Here is a 23729-nt window from a genome sequence, read left to right as displayed (position 1 = left end):
AAAAAAATGATAATAATAAGAAGGTGCTCCTATACTTTTCCGGTTTAAAAAATCACAAGTACGAATAAAATTTTTTGAAGTGTCTGTATTGCGGATGGCTCCGGTTTAAAGATCACTCATACGGGTTCAGCTTTACTCCCTACACCATCTCGTTCTCTTGCTTTAAAAGATGTTCTATATGTTCCTGATCTTTGCAAGAATCTGATTTCGGTGTATCGTTTATGTAATGCTCATAAGGTTTTTGTGGAATTCTATCCTGCATATTTTCAGGTGAGGGATCTGAGCACGGGGGTCCGGTTACTCCAAGGCCGAACTAGGAACGGATTGTATGAGTGGCCGGTTCATCAAGATACCATCAATGTCTTCTCCGCCACTATCTCTCCGAAAACTGATCTCTCTTCATGGTATCTTCGACTTGGGCATCCCTCTTTACAAGTTCTCAAAAATCTTGTTTCTAAGTTTTCATTACCTCTTTCTTCTTCCACTCAGAAACAATTATCTTGTTCTGATTGTCTTCTTAATAAGAGTTACAAGCTCCCTTTTTCAATAAACACAATCGTATTTTATAGAGATTTTACTGTATTTTTAATTTGATTTTTTTTTTTTTTTTTTTTTTTGAGAGGTGGGTGGGGAAATGTAGCTACGGCATTGAATACAATGTTTGGCAAATATTAATAGCTTTGCATTAATTAGGTTTTCTTGTTATAGGTTTTTGTGAATAGTGACTTCACTTAGTAGTGGACCAAGGATCGTCAATTTTTGTAACGTATTTGATTTAAGTGCTTGACCCGTATGACATTGGCATGTGTGATATATACTTTGTTCTTGTTGTTTACCTTTAACTATTTCGTTTCATTTTATCAAATCAAGCAACATCTGTTTATACACTACGACTTCTTCACTTCACTTTGTTTTAGTAATAACAAAAGCAAAAAAAATAACTCCGTTGCCGGGACTCGAACCCGGGTCTCTCGGGTGAGAGCCGAGTATCCTGACCAGCTAGACTACAACGGATTTTGCTAAAACAAACATAAAATATTAATAAATAGTCTCAGTAGTTGACTGACATTGTTAATGATCTCAGTATCTCACTATCGCTCACCTGTAAAGTTCTACAACGTACATGAACATTAAATGGAAAAGAAGCTCAAAATTAAAAGACTTTCCTTTTATTCATTCTCAAAAAAGGGTACACAAAGAAGAAAACCACAAGTCACAAAATGCATTAACTAATACAAGGTATTAAAAGAGAGGCTTTTTCCCATTGATCAATCCCAACAAATGATCAAGAACTTGTCTTCCAGCATCACGAAGACCTGAATGCATAAACTCATTTGTTACCCAAAGCCTGATACCCGAAATCTGAGTTTTCTAGCTTTTATTTTAAAACCGTTTTAATCCTTTCGGCATCCAGCAGTAGCAAGATTAAACCGCCCTGACTAAACAAGGAACTCTAATGTTGAAGTGAAAATAACAAACCAGAAGGACATATTGTAGTTGGCTAAATGCACGAGAGGAGTTTAGTCTTTCCTCAGGTCCATGAGTACAGTCTTGACACCGTCGGCCTTAAGTATCATAATCTCAAGCTTGTCTCCCTATTAATTACATCAAACAAAGCATTGATCAGACAGAGGCAAACAGTTAAGGAAGATAGTTATGCAACATTGAAATCAGGGATATAGATTAAGTAAATGTTTTGGTAATATCTTCAACTAAATGCAAATGATATGAAACACATAGGCTGATTTTTTTTTGGGTGGCTTTGTGACAAAAGAAGACACAAATATAGGGTAACTTACAGTGTAGATATCCCTCTCTGTGGCAGATGCGAACACAGTTTTAACCAAGTCAACTGCTTCGGCTTCTGAAAGGGGGTGTTGTGTTCGAATCCTACATGGTGGCAAAAGACGAATAAATAGAATGATAATCGTATGCTTATAATGCATAATGTAAGGAAAAACTATCTTGAGCCCGCTTCGTTCTGTTTTCGTGAGCCGAAGAAACAGAGGAAGGTGATGACGACGAAGCCGGAGATACCTCTGTTGATGGTGACGACGGATCGGAGGATGGAGAATTCATATGTAGGCCCGGGGATGAGGCCGACGGTGGTGGAGAGGATGGACGCACGAGCGGTATCGATGTCGAATATTGATGAGAAACGGACTGAACCGGTGGCTGAGTGACGACGTTCTGCACACGAAGCTCAGCAAACGGGAACCTCGTTTCAACAAACTGAACATGACGAGACGTATACATTCTGCCATTGACAAGATCGAAGCATAAATAGGCACTCTGTGTTAGAGAGTAACCTAACAAGACACATGGAGTTGAGCGAGCTTCGAGTTTGTTGTGACGATACGGGCGTAACCAGGGATAGCAGAGACAGCCAAACACCTTCAGTTTGAGATAATTCGGTCGTGTGCGAAAGAGCTTATGATACGGTGACTCACCACCAAGCACGTCCATCGGCATACGGTTAATCAAGTACACGGCCGTGGCAAACGCATAAGGCCAATAACTTGGAGGAACAGAGGCATGACTGAGCATGGATAAGCCGGTTTCGACAATATGTCTATGTTTCCTCTCCGAGAGACCATTGAGCTCAGGGGTATGAGGTGGCGTTGTGAAATGAGAGATACCATGTAAGGCCAGGAACGACCGCATAGCAATGAATTCTCCACCATTATCAGAATATAAGGTGCGTATCCGCGTTTGAAAACGATTCTCGACCAAAGCCTTAAAGGCAATGAAGACATCTTTGACTTGGGATTTGAGTTTTAAAGGGTATAGCCATGTGTATCTTGTAAAGTGATCGACTAAGACAAGGTAATATTTGAAATTTTCTGTAGAAGTAATGGGTGAGGACCAAACGTCGGTGTAAACATATTCAAGAGGTTGTGTAGAAACGATTGTGTTTATTGAGAAAGGGAGCTTGTGACTCTTATTAAGAAGACAATCAGAACAAGATAATTGTTTTTGAGTGGAAGAAGAAAGAGGTAATGAAAACTTAGAAACAAGATTTTTGAAACTTGTAAAGAGGGATGCCCAAGTCGAAGATGCCATGAAGAGAGATCAGTTTTCGGAGAGATAGTGGCGGAGAAGACATTGATGGTATCTTGATGAACCGGCCACTCATACAATCCGTTCCTAGTTCGGCCTTGGAGTAACCGGACCCCCGTGCTCAGATCCCTCACCTGAAAATATGCAGGATAGAATTCCACAAAAACCTTATGAGCATTACATAAACGATACACCGAAATCAGATTCTTGCAAAAATCAGGAACATATAGAACATCTTTTAAAGCAAGAGAACAAGATGGTGTAGGGAGTAAAGCTGAACCCGTGTGAGTGATCTTTAAACCGGAGCCATCCGCAATTTGGACCGGAAAAGTATAGACACTTCAAAAAATTTGAGGTGGAAGAGAGAAACAGATAAGAAATTGTTAAAAGGGAGAGCTCATGATAGGATTCTACTTCTTGTGCGAAGTCGAACAACCTCCGACCAAACACACCTCCATTTGCTAACATAACCTTTGAGAATGTGATCTAAGTCCACTTTTCTGCTAAGCTTGATTGATGTCGACTTGGTTTCGCAGAAGACGTGGGTTTTTTTTTTGTTCAGTTGTTGATTTTGGTTTGATTGGAATTGATGAAGACACTTTAATTAAACCAGTCATTTTAGTGATACGAGGGATAAAACCCTTAACTAAGTCTTCTTCTTCGTGGTTTTAGTGACATTTTGTACCTTGCTGGTGGTCTTGGTGACGCCGGATACTATGGTGGCGGTCCCGGAGACGTTTGTTTGGCTTTGGTGGCAGTCCTTTTAGAAATTTGTGTGGTCTTGGTGGCGGTCCTTTTGGAAATTTGTGTGGCCTTGGTGGCGGTCCGTTTGGACATTTGTGTGGCTTTGGTGGCAGTCCTGCGGGACATTTCTATGGTCTTTGTAACGTTTTTGTTGTTTTGGTGGATCCCTTGTGACGATTGTTGGCCACAGGACATTGCGATGTTCTTGCGTGAGCCATAGAGATAGTTCTGATCAGCGTGGTACTCGGTCAAATTCAAAATTATTGTTCTAGAGATGTGAGATCTCGAACAACTCATGAGAGGACGGTTAGGTTCTTGTGTACCGTTATCTCGAAGGAATTTGTGACCTGAGGGTATAATTGGTATATCAGGTGACGATCCGAAGGCGTGCTATAGGGTAACCCAAAAGCAAGATTAGACTTCTTGGATATCGTAGCTTGAGGGGAGAGGCCTGATAGCGAGCCGGTAAGTATTTAAGGTCGGGAGAGATGCATAAGTTGAGAGCAAATAATGTCAGAGACGCGGGTTATTGGCCAGATAGAGTCCTCATGAATTACTCGGAGGATGTGCGGGCCATAGTGTTGGTTGCACGTGAGATCCTTAATTGTTGGTCATTGTGCTAGATTCAAGGACGAATCTATGATGGTGGAAGAAAATTATAACTCCCGCAAACTGGATTTCCGGTTCGAGCATCGATCGACACCATGGTTAGGGCATCGATCGACACCACTGTATGGTTTGCACTCGGGTTAATTCCAATATCTCCGGTTTGATGCAGTTTGATGGAGAAAACCTAGGGCTCGCCTATAAAAGTGAGTCCGACACCCTAAAGCCTTGGTTGGTCGTTTTTCGTTCCATAGAAAAGAGAGAAACTGAATTCTTGGTGAGAACATAATGTGAGTGAAGGAGAAGGTTTTTGTACCTATTTTATGTGTTTAGAACGTGGAAAAGAAGATCAGAGCATGGGTGTCGAGTAGAGGTCGCTGGAAAGCTTGGATCTTACAATTCTTTGTCAGTTTCAACCAAAACAAGAGGTGAGTGATTGTGTGATTGATTGCTTGTGTGATTTGTGTGATTTTTTTGATTGATTGCTGGTGTGTTTTTTTGTGAGTGATTGTCGTGGTGGTTGTGGCCTGTTGAGGGCATCACGGACGTTGTGGCGATGGTTGGAGCCAAGAGAAGTCGAGAGAGATTGTGTTCGGCGATGTTTCTCGCGACTGCATCAATCGACGCCAGGAGGGCATCGATCGATGCAACAAGGGTTTTGGTGGAGACGTGAGGGAGCATTAATCGATGCTAGGAGGGCATCGATCGACGCAAGGGTTCAGCGTCGACCGTGACGACGAGGGGTGTCAGTCGTCATATGTGTTCAGAGTTGTCTGGTTTGCTTGTCTTTGTGCATTGTTTGTACTTGTCTTTTCGCTTGTGTGTATAGCCTTGTAGATGGGAGGATCGCATCACTGAGTATTTCTAATAATACTCACGCATCCCATTGTTTTTGTGGTGCAGGTGAAGCGAAAGTGTGATTGTGGAATCAAGACGATGAAGAGGAGGATGTTCTAGTGGATTGTTGATGTGTTGTCTGGTTTCCATTAGGTTGATAGAGTGGGTCATTAGAATGATGTTAGGTTGCGGGTTTATTGCTTCTAGATATTATTGAATTAATAGTTGTGAGTATTTTTTATTCGTGCATTTGCTTATTGGTTATTGAATTAATGAGTTTGATTTAAATTATCTCCTGTTATTTGAATTGAGTTACGATGTTAGTGAATATACATACGATCACTAGTTTAATATTATATTGAAAATTAAAAAAATGGATTGGATCTTTTCAGAAAAACAATTTAAATCAACGATTCACAAAATTTTGGTGGTAAATAATAATAACAAAACTACAAAAGAAAAACTCTTGGTAGATGGAAAAAGAAACTGGGGAAACGAAAAAAAGGGAAGTGTTTTTCTGGTTTTATAAGAGATTTAGAATTATGAAAACAAAAGAAAACAAATATGTGAGAAGATAAAACTGTAATTCATAACGAGGTCGCTTTGGTCCAGGGAAAAAAGGAGAGCCTGAACCACCATTTGAAGTTAAGCATTATATGAAATTATACACGTACGTAAGCCTTCATATGTAATGTTTGTTTGTGAACAGCTCTATATATACGTACGGGTACCTACAACAGTAGTTTCTTTATGTATGTAATCACAGAACTATCTACAATATGTGCATTCAGAGTACCGATGATGATTACTCACAGCAGCTTTCTGATAAGTTTCGCCAAGTAATTGAAGATTATACTATCCAAACAGTGAGTACCAAAGTTTTATGTCTTGGCTTGATTCTTGGATATTGTGCAAATAAGACATGTTGAAAAAAAACCCTAATCCAGCAGTTTAATATTTTTTTATGTGTTGTTTAGGTGTTGCCTTCTTTAAGGGAGAAGCATGATGAATATATGTTAGAAGAGCTTGTTACGAGGTGGAATAAACATAATATTTTTGTTAGTTGGTTAGCCAGATTCTTTAATTATATTGACCGTGACTTCGTTTGTCGGAGAGGCGGCGCCATTCTAACACTGAGAGAAGTTGGTTTGACATGCTTCCACGACCTGGTTTGTCATGAAAATTCCTATAAGTTCTAATTTCTCACTGTCTCTGAACTTTTTTTGTAACCTTCGATGTGCAATTATTTACCTCAGGTTTATCGTGAGATGCACTCCACTGCCAAAGAAGCTGTATTAGCACTTGTAAGAATTTGGTATCAGTAATGAAAAAATCTCAGGTTCAGCCTATAATTGTTTGTTTCTATCTAACAAAAATGGTATTTTCCAGATTCATAAAGAACGGGAGGGCGAAGAGATTGATAGGGAACTAGTGAAAAGCGTATTAGATGTCTATGTGAAGAATGGGATGGGAACTTTGGAAACATATGAAGAGGATTTTGAAATATTCTTGCTTCAAGATACTGCTTCTTACTATTCTTCCAAGGCGTCAAAGTGGATTGAGGATGATTTTTGTCCTGATTACATGCTAAAGGCATATCTCTTCCCGTTACCGTTTTTAGGACTATGTTTTCCTTCGATTATATATATTGACGTCAGTAGTTTTATATCTTAGGTTGAGGAGTATCTGAAAAGGGAGAGGGAGAAAGTCACTAATTACCTTCATTCAACCACTGAACCCAAAATAGTTGAGGTTGGTTGTAATACACATATTCTCTTAATTAAGATTGATTAGATTTATACGCAAGACACTGATAGTGTTTGTTTTGTTTCTGAATGCAGAAAGTACAAAATGAATTGTTGGTAGTGGTTGCAAAACAGCTTCTAGAAAATGAGCACTCAGGGTGCCGTGCGTTGCTAAGAGATGACAAGGTTATACCACTTTCTCTCTGTGTGTGTATGTGTGTTTTTCTTTTTTTTTTTTCTTGTATTCTTAATTAAATTATCATCTTCACTGAAGATTCTTCAGTTAACTCTTAATTGCTATATTACTTTTAGATGGATGATCTCTCTAGGATGTACGAGATTTATCTTCCAATCCCTCAAGGGTTGGAACCTATTGCACACTTATTCAAGCAGGTTTTATTTTTATCTTAAACTCACTTAAAACTTGTTTCCAAATCAGTTATCTTTAATTGCTACATGACAATATTGGCTTTAATTGAAAATGTATCTATATAGCATATCATTGAAGATGGGACTTCCCTTGTAAAATAAACCGACGACGCATCTACTAATCAGGTTCATATTCTTTGTGCCTTGAACTTGGAGTCGAAAGTTTTAAAATTAGATGTTAGTCTACTCCCTTTCTGATTGCTAAGAATTTTATATTCCCTTTCATGACTCCAGGTAGTAAATGTGCTACAAGATAAGTACATGGTCTATGTCACTAACTGTTTTCAGAACCACACCCTCTTGCATAAGGTTTGAATATCTTATTTGTTTCACAATATCATATAATATTGAATGACCATAATTTCATTTAATGCATTTTGTAGGCATCGAAAGTGGCATTTGAAACCTTAAGAAGAGATGAAGGAATTGAGAAGCTAGAGTAATTGAGAATTGTTAAAATAAATCAATTTATAATATAACCAAAATTATAATTTATTACTTGCTATTGCTATACTACTCATCATAAACAAACAAATTAGATACACATTATACTATTAAACATGGTAAATCATTAATGCCTGCCAGATGTAATATTCTGTTTCAAAATATGTTTTAGTACATGTAGAGAAGTTTAAAATAAATGATTTGGTCACCTATATCATTAAAGTGCAATTATATATTTTAGTTAACCATCTGAGATAATTCCATAGTTAAGGGTGTTCAGAAAAATTTCACAATGGGTGACATACTAGAAAATGATTGCCTGTACCGTGTAATTGTGAGGACAAAGCACGATAAATAGATTTGGTGATTTGTAGCACCAGTACACAAGTTTTTAAAACTTTCAGGATGTAACGTACTAGCCATCGGATAAAGTTGGGCTCACATGACGAGAAAGAATGTGTAACCCACTAAAAAAGGCTGTTTGAACATCACATATACCAACTAAGACTGCATCTAACGTTATATGAAATTTTATAATATTCAACAAGTTTTAGTGTTAACTATATAATTCACCGCTCAGTTGACCGCACAGCCAAAAATTTGAATATTTTCTTGGCCAAGTACACGAATTAGGTTTACGTTAGCTTCCCGTGTCTTCGTTAATTTCTACCCAACTCTTCGTTACTTTCAAAGATTGGTATAGTCTCATTAGTTATGGTGTTTGTGACTGACGATAACCATATAAGATAAGTTTTAAATTTTGAATATCAACACAATTTGGATGCAAATGTATAAATAATAACCTCTCGAGACATAAATTTTGTTGTAGATATATACATTTTAATTTCTTTAGAGAAATTTGATACAAGAGAGCTTGAACCAGATTCGAGAAGGAATAACCATAAACTTATGGTTAGACGGTTAATCTCCTTCTCCTTTTATTTGACCGTTACTTTGTTCCTCGGAGTAAGGTTCCATCACTAGAAGAAGCTGGATTGACATGCTTCCTTTACCTGGTTTGTAATGAATATATATTCCTATAATTAACTCCTAAGTTTTCCATGCTGTAAATGTATTTGTATCCATGCAAATTATTAGCACTTGTCAGTATTGGAGACCACAAATTTTGGTTCGGCAGACGTCTACTAAAGCTTTAACTTTTTCTTAATATATGTGAAATTGTCAAAATATCAATCTATTAGAGACCATAGGAATATGGAATATGAATTGGAAATAACATTTGATACACTTGACATGCCAAATATAACTTACCAAATACCAATAAGACTGTAAAATTAGCATATGCTATTTTTTTATTATTAAAGGTTTCTTTTTTTTTTGGTGAAAGAAATTTTAGTTGTGGACAAAAAATACATTTTTCAAGTACATTTAGTAAATAAATCCTGAATTTGTCACTTATTTACAAGACTGCCATTATGTTTTTTTTGAAAACAATTACAAACGGGTCGGTTTTAGTGAGGATCCGCGTATTATTTTCTGGATCCTTTGTATTCGGATTGCTCCATACTGATTGAGTAATTGAGGGATCCGTAATTGAGAAACGAAACTCTTTTCCAAATAATTAAAACCCTAAAAGTTGTTTGCCACTCAATTCTACGGATCAAGCCGAGGAGGCGGCAGTGAAGAATCTCTTTATCGTGTTTTCATTGGAGTAAGATCAAATCTCGAGTGATGAAACTAATCTCAATCCTAGAGGTAAATTTGATCTGCTAGATTTTGCTTTGTTTTCTTTGATTCTAAACAATCGATATGATTCTAGGTTTGCTTTGTTTCTCAACTGCCGTTGTTTGATCCGGTGGCTGGTAGGATACTACGGCGGCTGTGGTTCATATGGTTATGACATTCTTCAGTGTCTTCAGTGCCTTGATTTCTTTGTTGGGTCTCCCCGGTAAACTCATCTTAAATCCGTAAACTAATAATCCTTTTGTTATCAATTTATATTCTAGATTTGATGTGAATATGTATTTGTGAAAAGGCTGAATCTGAAATTTTTGTATGAAACATTAGTTTATGATCATTTATCTGAGCATGTTTTTTGTTATGATGATTAGATCAGATGAAGCATCTCTCATATTGGTTAGGCTTCTCAAATGTTTCTTCTAATTCTTTGGTTGTGAAACTGCAGATACGATATGGTTTTGAAGGATGGACAAGTTTCACAACCAAATTTGTCATCTTAATCTCATTTGCGAGTTTCAAGCCAACCCCATCAGTGACATTTCCACTACTCATTAAACATGATGATAGAGGGATCTTCTTCAAAACAGTGATTGTACACTTTATCAGCTACGGGGATGAATGCTTCTACTGCTGCTGCCAATCTATCTAAAGAGAAGGTCAGTTGGGTTTTCTTAGTTTATATACAAACTTCCAACATTGTTGTATTGGATCCGATGAGTTTGAAATCTGAAATGCAGGACCAGATGTTTGCCTCCTGTAGATTTTCTGAAGACGATGTAGGCAATGCAGCTCTTTGCATTGCTGCAAACACTGGTAAAATTATATCTTCTGGCACTGCAAGTTTTAAATTCTTTTATTTTTTTTCACTGCCACGACTAACAACCGAGGATTTTTTTTTTTTCTTTTTGTAGAACGTGATGGAAGTATCAAAACATGTGATACAAAATCATGGAAATGAAAAGAGTCAAAGCCTATAAAAAACAAATCTATATTAACCTTTAATGTCTCAGCTGATGTGAAGCTGCTTGCGATGTAAGTTTATCTTTCTTCTCACTTTTGGGACCAACAGATAAAAGTGATATTATTTTTTAGTCATGATTTTTCTTTATGCTGAGGAACCCTTGAAGGAGATGATGTTATGTTACTTGACATACCTTAACAAGTCAGAGAGGTATCAAACATACCTCAAAGGTGTATTCGTCTAAATCCTCTGCTTCACCAGCTCTGATATTGATTAGGCATAAAGAAACACTACGGGAACTGTTTATCTATATTTCATTAGAGTCTAGCCATTTCAATCGTATGAGACTGCTTGCCTTAGTGACTAAAATATTGTCACCTTATTCCTTTTCGTTGTTACTTACATGTACCTCAATATTTTTAAACCAATATCACAGCAAGAGTTTTTAGAATGGCAATAACTTTTGGTTTAGTTATCTGGTCTCATGGGCGTGAATCCCGGTTTCTTCGCGGGTCACAGGCGAATAAGGATAAGAAGAAGACGAGGGGATAGAAGAATCAGTAAGAGACATGTCGAATGGATGAGATTAAGAAGAAATAGAGAAGAAGGAAGGAAGAGATAATGTGTGGTTTTAGTTTTTTTTTTGGGTAAATATACCTTTATCTTATGTACTTTTTTTTGGTGAGTCTAAGCATTGTCATTTTTCCTTTTTTAAGTAACCACCAATTTGGTTTCTCCATTATAATCTTCATTTGGTAATATATAATTTGGAAATTTATAATAAATTGTGTGATAACAATTAACAAATTTTCCCAGCAATTTTATGAAGGATGAATATTTTATGCTTTATTTATGAATTTACTCCACAGTTTAAACTAAGTATATAACTTAAACTTAAAAATAGTAATAAATTAATAAAAATTAAAACTCCATAAATCAATATATTTTCTTGGTCCCAAATTTTTTTAATGGTTATGCTTAAGAATCGATAAATTAATAACTCCATAAATGAACTCTATACATTAACACTTTTTACAAAATCATGAATATGTTTTATACTAACCAAAAGTGAGAGATGCTCTAGATAACATATTATATAAACATACTTTTAATCCATTAATTAAAAGTTTATAAAAGTAAACAATTAGTATAACTCATATAAAAAACAACTTACTTTTATTTTCATTGCACACATAAACTATATATGCTAAAGTGTTAGATTATTTATATATGAAACTAACAAAAATAGAAAGCCAAATTATATTGTACTGATATTATTGAAAAACTACAATATAATTAAAATACTACTATCTCTACAATGGAAAAAAACATTTCTCGACGATTTAAATATTTAATGAACTGTGTGATATCGCTCCTATCTTATAAAAAAATCCACGATATACATCTAAAACATAGAAATTGGATACTACATAATATATAGATGCAAAATACCATACATTTAGAAAATACAAAAATAAGTTACATATATAGTTGTTAATGTACTAACCAAAATACATTTTGCATTTTTTAAACAAATTTAGTCCCGCGGTGCACCGCGGGTGAATATCTAGTATCAATTATAACTCTATTATTTTAATTTATTAATTGCAGAGAGAATTTAACTTAGTGTATTATAGAAGGGCATAAGAGAAATTGATACATTTTTTTAATATGTTTGTGAAAGAAGGGGAATATATTCTTAGATAACAACATATCTATTAATTTATTTATATATAAATATGATTTTTCTTTTTTTTCCTATTTTGTTAAGAATTTTAAGTTGAAACCGCCTTCTCATCGTTGGCTCTATATATATATATACCTTTTGTTTTTCTACTAAGACGCGCACTTCACGATTCTTTTAGTTAATCACTTAATCTTGGTGAAATCGGATACTCTTCAGAATCTTCAGGTACGTGACGTCTTAGGTTTTAGGGTAACCTCCGTTTCTATATATGTGTTTAAATACATCTTTATTACTTTCTTGGCGTAACATATTTTTTGTTGTACATGTTTGGTAGTCTAATTAGTTTTAGTTTATGGTTTGTGATATTAGTATTGCGTATCGTTAATGTGGTTTCTAAAGTGATAACCTCACAAAAGCTAATCTCTGTTGAGCTTGCAACAGATACGAGAAGGATGGTCTCTAACTTTGAGGAAGGATGGTCCTCCTTGGAGGAAGGTATTACCGAGCTGATAAGGAATATAGAAGGAGAGTGTGAACCAGCACTTAAATTTACGCAATATCTGAATCTTTACACGTACGTAGGCCGTCTTATGTAATGTTTGATTGTTACCAGTTGTATATATACGGGTACCTATCACAGTAATTTCTTATGTGATTCACAGGATTATTTACAATATGTCTATCCTGAAACACGGTGGTTACTCACAGCAGCTTTATGAAAAGTATCGTCAAGTAATTGAAGATTATACTGTCCAAACGGTGAGTACCAAAGTTTTTGGTTGCGGCTTGATTTTTGGATAGTGCCAAGACGGCATGTTCGTTTTGATTATTTATAATGTTTTTTATCTTTTTTTTTTTTTTTTTTTTTTTTTTTTTTTTTTTTTATGTGTGGTTTAGGTGTTGCCATCCTTAAGGGAGAAGCATGGTGAAAATATGCTAAGAGAACTTGTTAGGAGGTGGAAGAACCATGTTATTCTGGTCAACTGGTTAGGCAAGGTCTTCCGTTATATTGAGAGATACTATGTTAGTCGGAGAGGCATCCCAACACTGAGAAAAGTTGGCTTGAAATGTTTCTGCGACCTGGTTTGTCATGCATTCCTATAGCTTCTAAGTTTTCACTGCCTCAACTGTTTTTGCAAGTTTGTAAATGTCCTTGCAAATTATATACTACAGGTTTATCATGAGATGCACTCCACTGCCAAAGAAGCTGTATTAGCACTTGTAAGTATTGGTATCGAGCTATAATGAGAAAGCTAAGGTTCAGTCTAAGTTTTGCTTTTATCTAACAAATTTTGTATTTGCCAGATTCATAAAGAACGTGAGGGTGAAGAGATTGATAGGGAACTAGTGAAAATGGTATTAGATATCTATGTGGAGAATGGGATGGGAACTTTGGGAAAATATGAAGAGGACTTTGAAAACTTCTTGCTTCAAGATACTGCTTCTTACTATTCTTGGAAGGTGTCAAAGTGGATCCAGGAGGATTCTTGTTCTGATTACATGCTAAAGGTGCGTCGCCGACTATGTTATTTCTTCGATATCAGGAAAGGAAATATATATTAACGTCAATAATCTTATATACAGTCTGAGGAGTGTCTAAAAAATGAGAGGGAGAGAGTCACTCACTATCTCCATTCAAGCACTCAACCCAGACTAGTTGAGGTAGGTTATGATGTAATTTTGTTTTAACCATATTTTTACAAGTGGAGAGTTTAGCGGTTGAACCTAGTGACGTGCATGCTTATTTCTGAAAGGACCATATATAGTTATTGGCTTTCTTTATTATTGCTTTTTCCATAGTACTGACAATAGTTTTTTTTTTTAATGCATTGTAGGCCGTGAAAGAAGCATTTGATGAAATCTTAAAGAAGGATGGTGGAAGTGAGATTCTAGCTTAAGTGATAAAGACATAAAGTATTAGAGATATACACGCTTAATTCGTAAAGTGGATTTTTGTTTTTTTTTCCTTTTTCTTGAATCCTTTCAGTTCAATAGGATTCGCTTTCCTATTTTACTTCCAATTCAATAGGATTTGCTTTCGTATATTTCAGACAATTGGTTTCTTGTTTCACAAGCAAATTCTACAGATCTAATCCAAGGATGTTCGGTTTTTAGTGTGAACTATACTTCAGTGCATCAGTTGGTGAAAATTAAACTATGATCAAATATTTTAAAATTAAAACAAACTACAAGTGTTCAGTAATTGCAGTGTATTAAACACATTATCTTCTTATTAACTAACCAATTAAATTCACAAAAATTTTGTCAGTTTACATAATAATCTCTATATACTTATTTAAGCAATGCTGTTAGAAGTTTAATCCTACTATGTTGCACATTACAAAAAATATCATTGCATTTTAATTAATTTAATAATTAACAAAAGCTTATATTGGTTTATAAAATAATAAAACAATACTTTTTAAATTATTTAATAAAATTATTTAACAAATACTATTTATTGACAATTAAATTCCACTCTAGCACCCTAACAAAAGCACACTGCAAATAACCGAGTCTTTAGAACATTCTCTTCTTCATCGCCTTGATTCCACGATCACAATATGCCTTCACTTGCACCACAACACAAATGTGATGCGTGAGTATTATCATAAATAATTTGTGAAGCGATCCTCCCATCTACTGAGCTATACACACAAGCGGAAAGACAAACACAAGCAATACACAAAGAACCAAGCAAACCCAGACAACTCTGAATATATGCGTCGAGTCTGCGCACTTGCGTAGACCGACACACACCTTACGTCAACCGACGCACTCCTCGCATCGACCAATGCAAAACTTGCATCGACCGATGCAACATTTTTGCGTCGATCGATGTAATCCTCCAAATCCCTAGATGCGTCGATCGATACATTCCTTGCATCGACCGGTGCAACCCCACGTTTTGCCGTCAAATCCCTAACTGTGTTGACCGATGCACACCTTACATCGATCGATGGAGTCGCGCAGATCATCACTGGAACAATTTCTCTGGACTCTCTCGGCAAAACGTTGCCTCTGCATTGGTAGGGCTAAATCCGCTTCCCACGAACCGCGAACAACACGACAAACATTCACGTCAAGCACAAAAGCAATCAAAACACACCAAATCACACAAATCAAGCATCTAACCGCTTAGATAATCCATTGTCACGCAATCACCTTTGCAAAACAGAGAGAATGGACCACACACGACCAGAGACAGCACCACCGCATGGTCATAGCACCTTCACGGCCTCAGATCTCCTACCACAGGAACAAATCTCCAACAACAGGAACAAATCTCTTAAGCACAGGCACATAACTCACAGGAACTCTCTGGAAAACTTTTCTCTTTTTCTATAAGTGAAAAACGGCTAAACAAGTCAAGGGCGCTGACAATAAACCTTTTATAGGCGACCCCTAAATTTCCAAAACCCCAAAACGCAGCAACACATGCGTTTGGCTTAACTTGTTCGGTAGAAGAAAACCTTGCATCAACTGATGCAGCCTTGCATCAATCGATGCACATCTTAAAATCAGGATTCTGGTTCACGGATGTTACAGTAATAGTCCATGCAATTAATTATGTACTTCAATTTTATCGTGAGATGAAGTCCACGACCAAAAAAATTGTACTAGCACTTGTAAGTATTAATATTATATAATGAAAAAGCTCCGGTCAATCCTGATTCTTGATTTTTATATCTAACAAAACTTGTATTTGCCAGAATCATAAAGAACGTGAGGGCGAACAGATTGATAGAGAATTAGTGAAAAACGTATTAGGGCATCTCCAGTGATGATTTGTAGAGCGTTTCTTTTAATTAAAAATTAAAAAGTATTAAAAATGCAATAACTGAAAAAAGAGAAATTAAAGAAAAGTTTCTTGTTTAAGTACTTTAAGAACTGACTGAGGAACGTTGCTCCTCTTTTTTCTCTTTCTTATTGGTTAAATCTTCTTTTATTAATGAATATTAAATATTTAATTGTAAGCAATTTGAATGAGTTGTTCATGGGGGATGAAAGATGGTTTTAGAAGTCTACGAGGGGAATAGGATGGGAACTATAGAGAGATATGATCATATGAAGAGGATTTTGAAAGATTTATGCTTCAAGATACTGTATCTTACTATTCTCGCAAGGCATTAATGTGGCTGAATGAGTGTTCTAACTCTGATTATATGCTAATGTGTTCATTCGATTTCTGGAAAGTAAATATATATATTAATGTCGATAGTTTTATATTGCTGTGTGACGAGTGTCTAAAAAGGGAGAAAGAGAGAGTCACTCACTACCTTTATATAAGCACTGAGTCCAAACTAATTGAGGTTTGTTATGATATCATTACCCATTAATATGGAATTAATCATACTTTGAGGAGGGAGGTTTTTATTATGGGCTTGTTTGTTTATTTTGTTTACTTGGGTCTTATTTTCCCTACACAAAATATAATATATATAAATATAAAATGACCATAATTTCTTATAATGAATTTGTAGGCATTGCAAGAGGCCTTTGAGATCTTTTACGTCTAACAAAATAATGGCAAGGAGGGTGAGTGGGTGATTTGCAAGTTGCAACAATTTGCGGTTATATCCTGAGAGAAGAAGAAAAATATGGATCAGAAAACTTATGACTGATCAGGGCATCTTCAACAACCGTTTGAGGGGTTTTGAGTTCCAACAACCCCTTAAACCTTCAAATTTTAAGGGGTTGAATAGTGAACCTTTAAATTTGAGAGTGCACTATTAAGACCCTCAAAATCTTTTACATATTTCATTTAAGTCCTTAAAACATATATATTTTACAAATCATTCTATTAAATTCAATTGTTTGAAAAATATTTATATAAATTCAAACACACTAAACTAAAATTAAAATTATTGATATTTGAAAGATACACCATTAAAAAACAAATTTTATACAACAATAACATTAATCATAATTTTTTAAGACACACTAATTAATCATATATGTGAGCATTATGGGAAAAAATATATTGAGTAATTTTATATCATGTAATTTTATTTTATATTTTTTTTACAAAAATTACATATTAGTTAATTTGTGTAATCATATAAGGTTTTGTATTTATTAATATTGTATGATATAACTTTTTAATTGTATGTTTTATATTATATATGAAAGTTTTATTATTATAACTAATTATTAATGATATTGTGGACTATAATGTGAATAGAAAAACTTTTAGAAAAGAATTTGAGAATGTATCATTAGAGTAACTAACCCTCAAACCTTTATTTTGAAGGTTTATCCCCTTAAAATGAAGGTGATTGTTGGAGATGCTCTTATTGGGTTATAAGTTTCCTGCGTTGATATAGTTCATACGATACAACACTAAATAATGGCAAGTACTGTTGCGTAAAATATAGTACATATTCGGCTCAATTTGATTGACGGAAATTAGGAAGTGGTTACTATTTATTAGTTAAGTTATGGAAGAAATTAGCAGCCGCAAATCTGGAAAAATAGAAACCAAACAAACCACAAAGAAATTGATAAGCTATGTGAAGTAAGGAGGCACATGTGCTTGGAGCTTTTTCATAATATATATATATATATATATCTTATCTTATAAAGTTGGGTTTTGAAAGTTAGCCTTTAATAAGATTTTGACATGTGTCAAATTATCAATCTCAGATTTTGATATGTGTAAAAGTTAATATTTAACATGAATAATTTGATTACAACAAAAGAAAAATATTTTGTTTTAATAAATATGAATAATGTAAAAAGATAATTATAAAAACTTAAAGAATTTATAAAAAAATACAAAGTTTTTTTAAAATAATTATAAGGATATTATATATATATATATTTCATAAATTTGAAATTATAATATTATTTACTTATTTTTAATTTTAAATTATTAATTCTACAAAAAAATAAGAAAAAGGGATTAAGGAAAATATACAGTTAATTATTAATTCTAAATTTTATAAATACTCACTTCTATATAAACATAAATCTTATTTACATAATTTATTCAAAAATACTGTTTTCAACTTTATTTAATTGGGAATATTTTTTTATTGGGAAGGTAAATTTTTCTTATTTTTTAAACCAAATTTTTCTCTTACTTTCTCCTTTTTCAGTTGGGAATAGGTAAGATTAATAAGTTGACCCCAAAAAAAGATTAACATATGCGTCTTCTTTTCCTCATACTGTAATTTAAAATTTATTGTAGTATTTTTAGATTGTTTTATTTAATTTATATTTTCATCTTTGAATTATTTGGGATTCATATATTATCGTACTTATAATTTTCTATTGTTTCTTTAATTATGCCAAATTAATTTTCTTCTAATTTCTCAACCTTGATTGGTTGGTCATAAACCCTTCTTTTTTTTGCAAACATAATTGTTACCTTTATTCATTCAACCTTAACAAGTAGAAGCTCATTAACCTAATGAATGGATAAAATAGGCTAATCAAACACAAGCATAAATTAAACATAGATAGATAGATTGGTCAATCTTTGATGATAGATCCATAAGAGCTAAAAGACTCTAACACCCTGGTTTGCGGAAAGATTTAAAAAAATTGATTTGGTCACATACGTCACCAAAATGCACTTATTTTTCTGTCAATGGTCCTGAGAGAACTTCATGATGAGTGACCTTCCTGGAAGTGATCGTCGGAACTGTGCGAGTGGGGACAAAACACTGGAAAATATCATTTGTTGATTTGTAAGGTCGGTAAAAAAGTTTTTAAAGCCTCCCAGACGTAACAAACCGGCCATCGAATATGGGTGGGTCCACGAGCCGAGAATAGATGTAGGGCCCACTTAGAAAGGTGGGCCCATGACTGAGAATGGACATGGGCTCACTAAGCAATGTGGCGGTTGAGGCGTTACAGAGACAGAGGCTACATCATGGTGTGTCAAAGACACTTCCACGAATATATTGAAAAATTTAACATTAGTTACTATCAAAAGATTTTGTGACGTTAGAAAAATGTATTTACTTTCATTGGTTATCGGAGCAAGCCATTTTGAGGTAGCAAAAAGATGTGAACATTTTCTCTCCACACAGGAGGAGGGCAGACCCGAGGTTCTCTCTATGGTGGAGAAGGTTAGACACAAGGTTATCTATCCAAGGGAGGAAGGTGGAGGAGGTTGGACGCAAGGTTATCTCCCCAAGGAAGGAAGGTGGAGCCAATGTTCTCTCCATGGTGGAGGAGGTTGGACGCAAGGTTCTCTCCATAAGGGATAAGGACGGAGCCGAGGCTTTTTCCATGGCGGTCATACATTATTGTGATGATACATCATTGATTAGTAAATTATGTAATATATAAATACATTAAGCCAACTATTTTACTTTCACTTTGGCATAGTTACTATCACGAATACATTGGAAAATTTAAGATCAGTCACTATCAAAAGATTTTGTGACGTTAGAAAAAGATTTTTACTTTCATTTGTTGTCGGAGCAAGCCATTTTGAGATAGCAAAAAGACGTGAACATGTTCTCTCCACATAGGAGGAGGGCAGAGCCGAGGTTCTCTCTATGGTGGAGAAGGTTGGGCACAAGGTTATCTTGTCAAGGGAGGAAGGTGGAGGAGGTTGGACGCAAAGTTATCTTCTCAAGGGAGGAAGGCGTAGCCAAAGTTCTCTCCATGGTGGAGGAGGTTGGACGCAAGGTTCTCTCTATAAGGGATGAGGGCGGAGACGAGGTTTTCTCCATGTGGTCATACATTATTGTGATGATACATCATTGATTAGTATATTATGTAATATATTTTTTATTCAAAATATTTTTTGAGCTAACAATTTTAGTAATTAAAAACTATACAGAAGTGAAAGTAAAATAGTTGGCTTAATGTGTTTATATAGATATTTTCTAGATGGTGATAAAGAATATATTTGTAACATAGAGTATATTTAGGTGTAAAAAATACACTTTTAATAGTAACATACATAAAAGATTTGTAAATAGATATAAATCAATGTATTATAACAAAGATAAAATTTATAAATAACATACAACAAATTTTAATATATTTTTATTAAATTTAATTTAATTTATAATATTTTAAACCGCACATCGGGCGGATCCTCATCTAGTATCTATATATATATATATATATTTTGGTCATCTAATTTTATTTATAATAAATATGGAAGAATACTTGAAATACAAACTTAAGCTCGCAGAAAATAAAAATATATCTCTTGAAATCTAAAGCCCAAACAAAAAAATCTAAGCCGGCAGACAAAAAAAAAGTCCTCGGAAACATAAGCCGGAGGAAAAAAAAAATTCTTCGGAAGCTAAACTGAAAGCTAGAACCGTTAAAGTTGTATTTCAAATAAAATTATTTGAAACAAGACTTAAATCTTCATAGCAACGCAAATTGAAGGACAATAGCAACAAGACTTAAATCTTCATAGCAACGCAAGCTCAAATCAACAAATCAAATTTTTCTTTTGAAAATCCTAAGAACGAGGTTTATTATTGATGTCCTCGGTAAACCCAAAGATAACAATCACTTCCTCATATCAAAATGAGAGCCGACCTCTCCAAACCAAAAACCAAAGACCTTTATAACCGGTAAACGACACACTAGATGAACCTCAACCACTTCCGGATATGACGACAATAACGATAGTTGTGCCACCAATTTACGCTCACATAGAAGTCTTCAAAATAATTTCAGATCTCTATCTGATCTGCAAAGCAAAGAAAAGCAGTGAAGCCTAACCACACGAAATAACCCTTCTCGCAAACAAGGAGCTCTTTCATAATACAATGTATCAATTTTTTTTTTATCTGAATGATTCATTGATAATAACTTCAAGGTGAAATACAAAGGCCGACATGGAAATTAATCCTTCCGGAGACTTAAGCCGGCGAGTACAAGAACACTCTCAGAGACTAAGACCAAACAAGGTGAGCTAAGGTGAAACAACCCGGACAGACAAACAAATTACACAACATCCATTCATTACTTCCCGGAACAGAATCAAGAGATCCAAAAACAGAAAGTTAAAACCTAAATCTTATGATGACAATTAAAACAAATCTGAGACAAGAAAAAACACACAACGGGTTAACTTACAAGAATCTCCTATACTACTAGTTAGAACTGAATGAGCATGCCGTGCAACCTTTTATATTGCTTCAAGGAGGAGCTACCGGGGGCGGTGAGACACTACCAAAGCCTAGAGACCATTCAGGAAGAACGACTCTTTAAAAACAGGAAGGAGATCTCGATCTGCCTTGGTGAAGATTCTTCATCAGAGGCAATGAAGTAGCAGTTGGAGACTGCCTAAGCCAAGAAACAGCCAGATCTGAAGCTAAACTTGACGAAGAAAACAAAGTCAAGAAGCTGAACCCATGATTAAAAAGATCTAAGCTTAAAAATTCTAGATTGGATGCTGTTGGAAGAAAAAAGAGATGGGTGTACCGATAAAAAAAGAAAACAAAGAAAAACTAAGAAAAGAAACCCGACTTCGGTACTGAAGAAGCCACCGGAGCCGATCAACCTAACGGCAACTGTTTTTGGCTAGAGAAAAGACAGAGGGTTTTTAGGTTTTTTTTAGAGAGACGATGAGACTATTAGTTATGTTTTAATACAATGTATCGATACTTTGAGATAATAAATATGAAAGATTTCTTATCAAGTGGCAGGTCCGGCTTTATTCATGTGTGCATCTGCACATGGTCATACAGATTGTCTTTATATAGCTAAAATTATGGTCCAAATTGTTTTTTTTAACATAGAAAATAAGGGTACTATATTTCTTTCCCAGCTCAGGGTACTTAAGTATATTTAGCCGGCCCTATCAACCGGTGTGATAGTGATCTTGGATCATATCAAACTCAGAAGAATAGTTAGGTTTTGAAGAGATTGGGGATTTTTGATATTCAAAAGCAGAAAAATAGTTAAGTTTTGAAGAAATTGGGAATTTTGCATAATATAAGACTATCCCTATTTTTTCCTCTATAATAGAGGATCTCTAAAATAGAGATAAGTTTTTCTCCAACGTTTTTTCCTATTTTTTCCTCTATAGACGAATATTTCAAATAAATATTTTTATTTTACAATTAACACCTTTTATTTATAAAAATTACAAATTAATACATTTTTACTTTAAATTTTGTAATACTTTCATAAAATATTTATTTTAGAATAAATATTTATACTTAATTTATATTATTAGTTTTTAAAAATACTTATTTTATTTATTTTGGTCATGAATAAAAGAAGTTAAAGATTACGAGGACTACTTTGCAAATAAAATAGTTCAATTCTATTATAGAAGAAAAAAAGAGTTCCTTTATATATATAGAAAAAATAGCAGTCTCTATTATAGAGATGAAAATATAGATGGATTGGAGCAAAAATTACTCTATAATAGAGTTTAGAGGTAAAAATAGAGGACCATTGGAAATGCTATAATAGTTAGATTTTAAATAGGTCATTTATATATAACTAGATTAGGACCTGCCCGATGTGTGGGTTTAATGTTTTTAAAATAAAATTAAATTTAACAAAGAATATAAACCTAATATTTTTTAGTAAGTAAAAACAATCTATAAAAGTAAATAGATACACCGAGATGTCCAATGTGATATTTGGTGTAAAAGGTGCGATTCTGCGGTTGAGATTATTAATCACGTTTTTTTGAATACCCTCGCTCATGTGAAATTTGGGATTTATCTCTGACTCCAGTCTCGTCAGAGGATTTTCCATATGACTCGGTGTACTAGAATTTGGATTTTGTTTCCTGGAGGGATGCCTCCCAACAGTGTGATCCTGATCAACTTTTTCAATTACTATGGATTTTATGGGCAATGTGGAAGACAATAAATAAAAAAAGTTTTTCAAGGTTTAGAGATCGAGGCGAATGATATAATTGCTCAGGCTTTGGACGATAAGTTAGCCTGAGAAGAGACATTCTCTTTTACGGCGGTCATGTCACCTCCATCTCCGTCTTCGGATGTCCAGATTTCTTCACCTCGTTGTCAGATTGATGGCTCTTGGAAAGCAACCAATGTGCTTTTAGGATTGGGCTGGTGGTTTTGCGTTGGTGAGGAGCAAACCTTGTTGTTGGGGGCCAACTGCGTTCGGAGTTAGAAGCGTTCTTGTGGGCCATTGAGCGGATACGTGTTGCAGGGATCAGTTGTCAACGTTTCGAGACTGATTGTGTTGAGTTAATCACTATGGTGAATTCCTCTGAATATTGGTCGTCCTTCTCAAACCTGCTCGATGACTTTAACTCGCTGGAGTTCTTCCCACTATTTTCCATCTTTTAGATCACGCGTGCATCAAATACGAAGACAGATAAGCTTGTCCGTGTTTCGTATTCTCTTATCTCTGAAGTTTGTTTTGTAAACCTCTTTCCTCCGGCTTGGGTAACTAACCGAGGAGTTTTCTTTTAATTTATTGTTTTGTTGAAAAAAAAGTAAATAGATACAGTTTTAGTTAAAGAAAATAGTTGTAGATGAGTTCAAAGTTATTAAAATATAATTAAATTTAACAAAGAATATATATTTAATTCTTTTCA

General features: G+C 34.7%; 2 protein-coding genes, 2 long non-coding RNA genes and 1 other non-coding gene across 13 annotated transcripts; 3 read left to right on the top strand and 2 right to left on the bottom strand.

Annotated features, from left to right (window-relative positions):
* Window positions 1-941: 941 nt before the first annotated feature.
* TRNAE-CUC (transfer RNA glutamic acid (anticodon CUC)) lies at window positions 942-1014 on the bottom strand. Its single transcript has one exon. It is a non-coding gene; the product is annotated as a tRNA-Glu (tRNA).
* A 137-nt stretch (window positions 1015-1151) lies between these two features.
* LOC147941075 (uncharacterized) lies at window positions 1152-1922 on the bottom strand. Its single transcript, XR_015562754.1, has 2 exons — window positions 1800-1922; window positions 1152-1595 (listed from the first exon to the last, which is right to left on the bottom strand). It is a non-coding gene; the product is annotated as an uncharacterized LOC147941075 (long non-coding RNA).
* A 4077-nt stretch (window positions 1923-5999) lies between these two features.
* On the top strand, window positions 6000-7867 carry LOC104704459 (putative cullin-like protein 2). Its single transcript, XM_087460186.1, has 10 exons — window positions 6000-6113; window positions 6225-6416; window positions 6504-6551; window positions 6637-6840; window positions 6922-6999; window positions 7089-7178; window positions 7305-7385; window positions 7488-7547; window positions 7656-7730; window positions 7805-7867. Exons 1-8 carry the CDS (start codon window positions 6027-6029, stop codon window positions 7521-7523), a joined length of 816 nt encoding a protein of 271 aa, XP_087316312.1. The 5' UTR covers window positions 6000-6026; the 3' UTR covers window positions 7524-7547; window positions 7656-7730; window positions 7805-7867.
* Window positions 7868-9342: 1475 nt separating this feature from the next.
* LOC104700770 (uncharacterized) lies at window positions 9343-11312 on the top strand. Of its 9 annotated transcripts, XR_015562839.1 has the most exons (7): window positions 9380-9581; window positions 9646-9774; window positions 10012-10222; window positions 10304-10379; window positions 10478-10598; window positions 10694-10737; window positions 11047-11312. It is a non-coding gene; the product is annotated as an uncharacterized LOC104700770 (long non-coding RNA). The 9 variants fall into 9 exon arrangements; XR_015562844.1 differs by lacking the exon at window positions 10694-10737 and having other exon boundaries at window positions 9343-9581; window positions 9693-9774; XR_015562843.1 differs by lacking the exon at window positions 10694-10737 and having other exon boundaries at window positions 9343-9581; window positions 9693-9774; window positions 11000-11312.
* A 1349-nt stretch (window positions 11313-12661) lies between these two features.
* LOC104704458 (putative cullin-like protein 2) lies at window positions 12662-14269 on the top strand. Its single transcript, XM_010420544.2, has 7 exons — window positions 12662-12788; window positions 12877-12973; window positions 13112-13297; window positions 13388-13435; window positions 13520-13723; window positions 13799-13876; window positions 14050-14269. The coding sequence occupies exons 1-7, from the start codon at window positions 12667-12669 to the stop codon at window positions 14110-14112; spliced, it is 798 nt and encodes a 265-aa protein (XP_010418846.2). The 5' UTR covers window positions 12662-12666; the 3' UTR covers window positions 14113-14269.
* The last annotated feature ends 9460 nt before the right edge of the window (window positions 14270-23729 follow it).

This window comes from Camelina sativa, chromosome 7, assembly GCF_030686135.1.
Source record: "Camelina sativa cultivar CO46 ecotype springtype chromosome 7, ASM3068613v1".
NCBI classification, from domain to species: domain Eukaryota; kingdom Viridiplantae; phylum Streptophyta; class Magnoliopsida; order Brassicales; family Brassicaceae; genus Camelina; species Camelina sativa.
This window is presented reverse-complemented; position numbering and strand designations above follow the sequence as displayed.

Bases quoted from the DNA above. Each gene is read 5' to 3' on its own strand.
- LOC104704459 (XM_087460186.1), top strand. From the start codon at position 6,027: ATGTGCATTCAGAGTACCGATGATGATTACTCACAGCAGCTTTCTGAT. The intron at 6,114-6,224 runs GTGAGTACCAAA...TGTGTTGTTTAG, and splicing joins AAGATTATACTATCCAAACA to GTGTTGCCTTCTTTAAGGGA. The intron at 6,552-6,636 runs GTAAGAATTTGG...GGTATTTTCCAG, and splicing joins AAGAAGCTGTATTAGCACTT to ATTCATAAAGAACGGGAGGG.
- LOC104704458 (XM_010420544.2), top strand. From the start codon at position 12,667: ATGGTCTCTAACTTTGAGGAAGGATGGTCCTCCTTGGAGGAAGGTATT. The intron at 13,436-13,519 runs GTAAGTATTGGT...TGTATTTGCCAG, and splicing joins AAGAAGCTGTATTAGCACTT to ATTCATAAAGAACGTGAGGG. The intron at 13,724-13,798 runs GTGCGTCGCCGA...TCTTATATACAG, and splicing joins GTTCTGATTACATGCTAAAG to TCTGAGGAGTGTCTAAAAAA.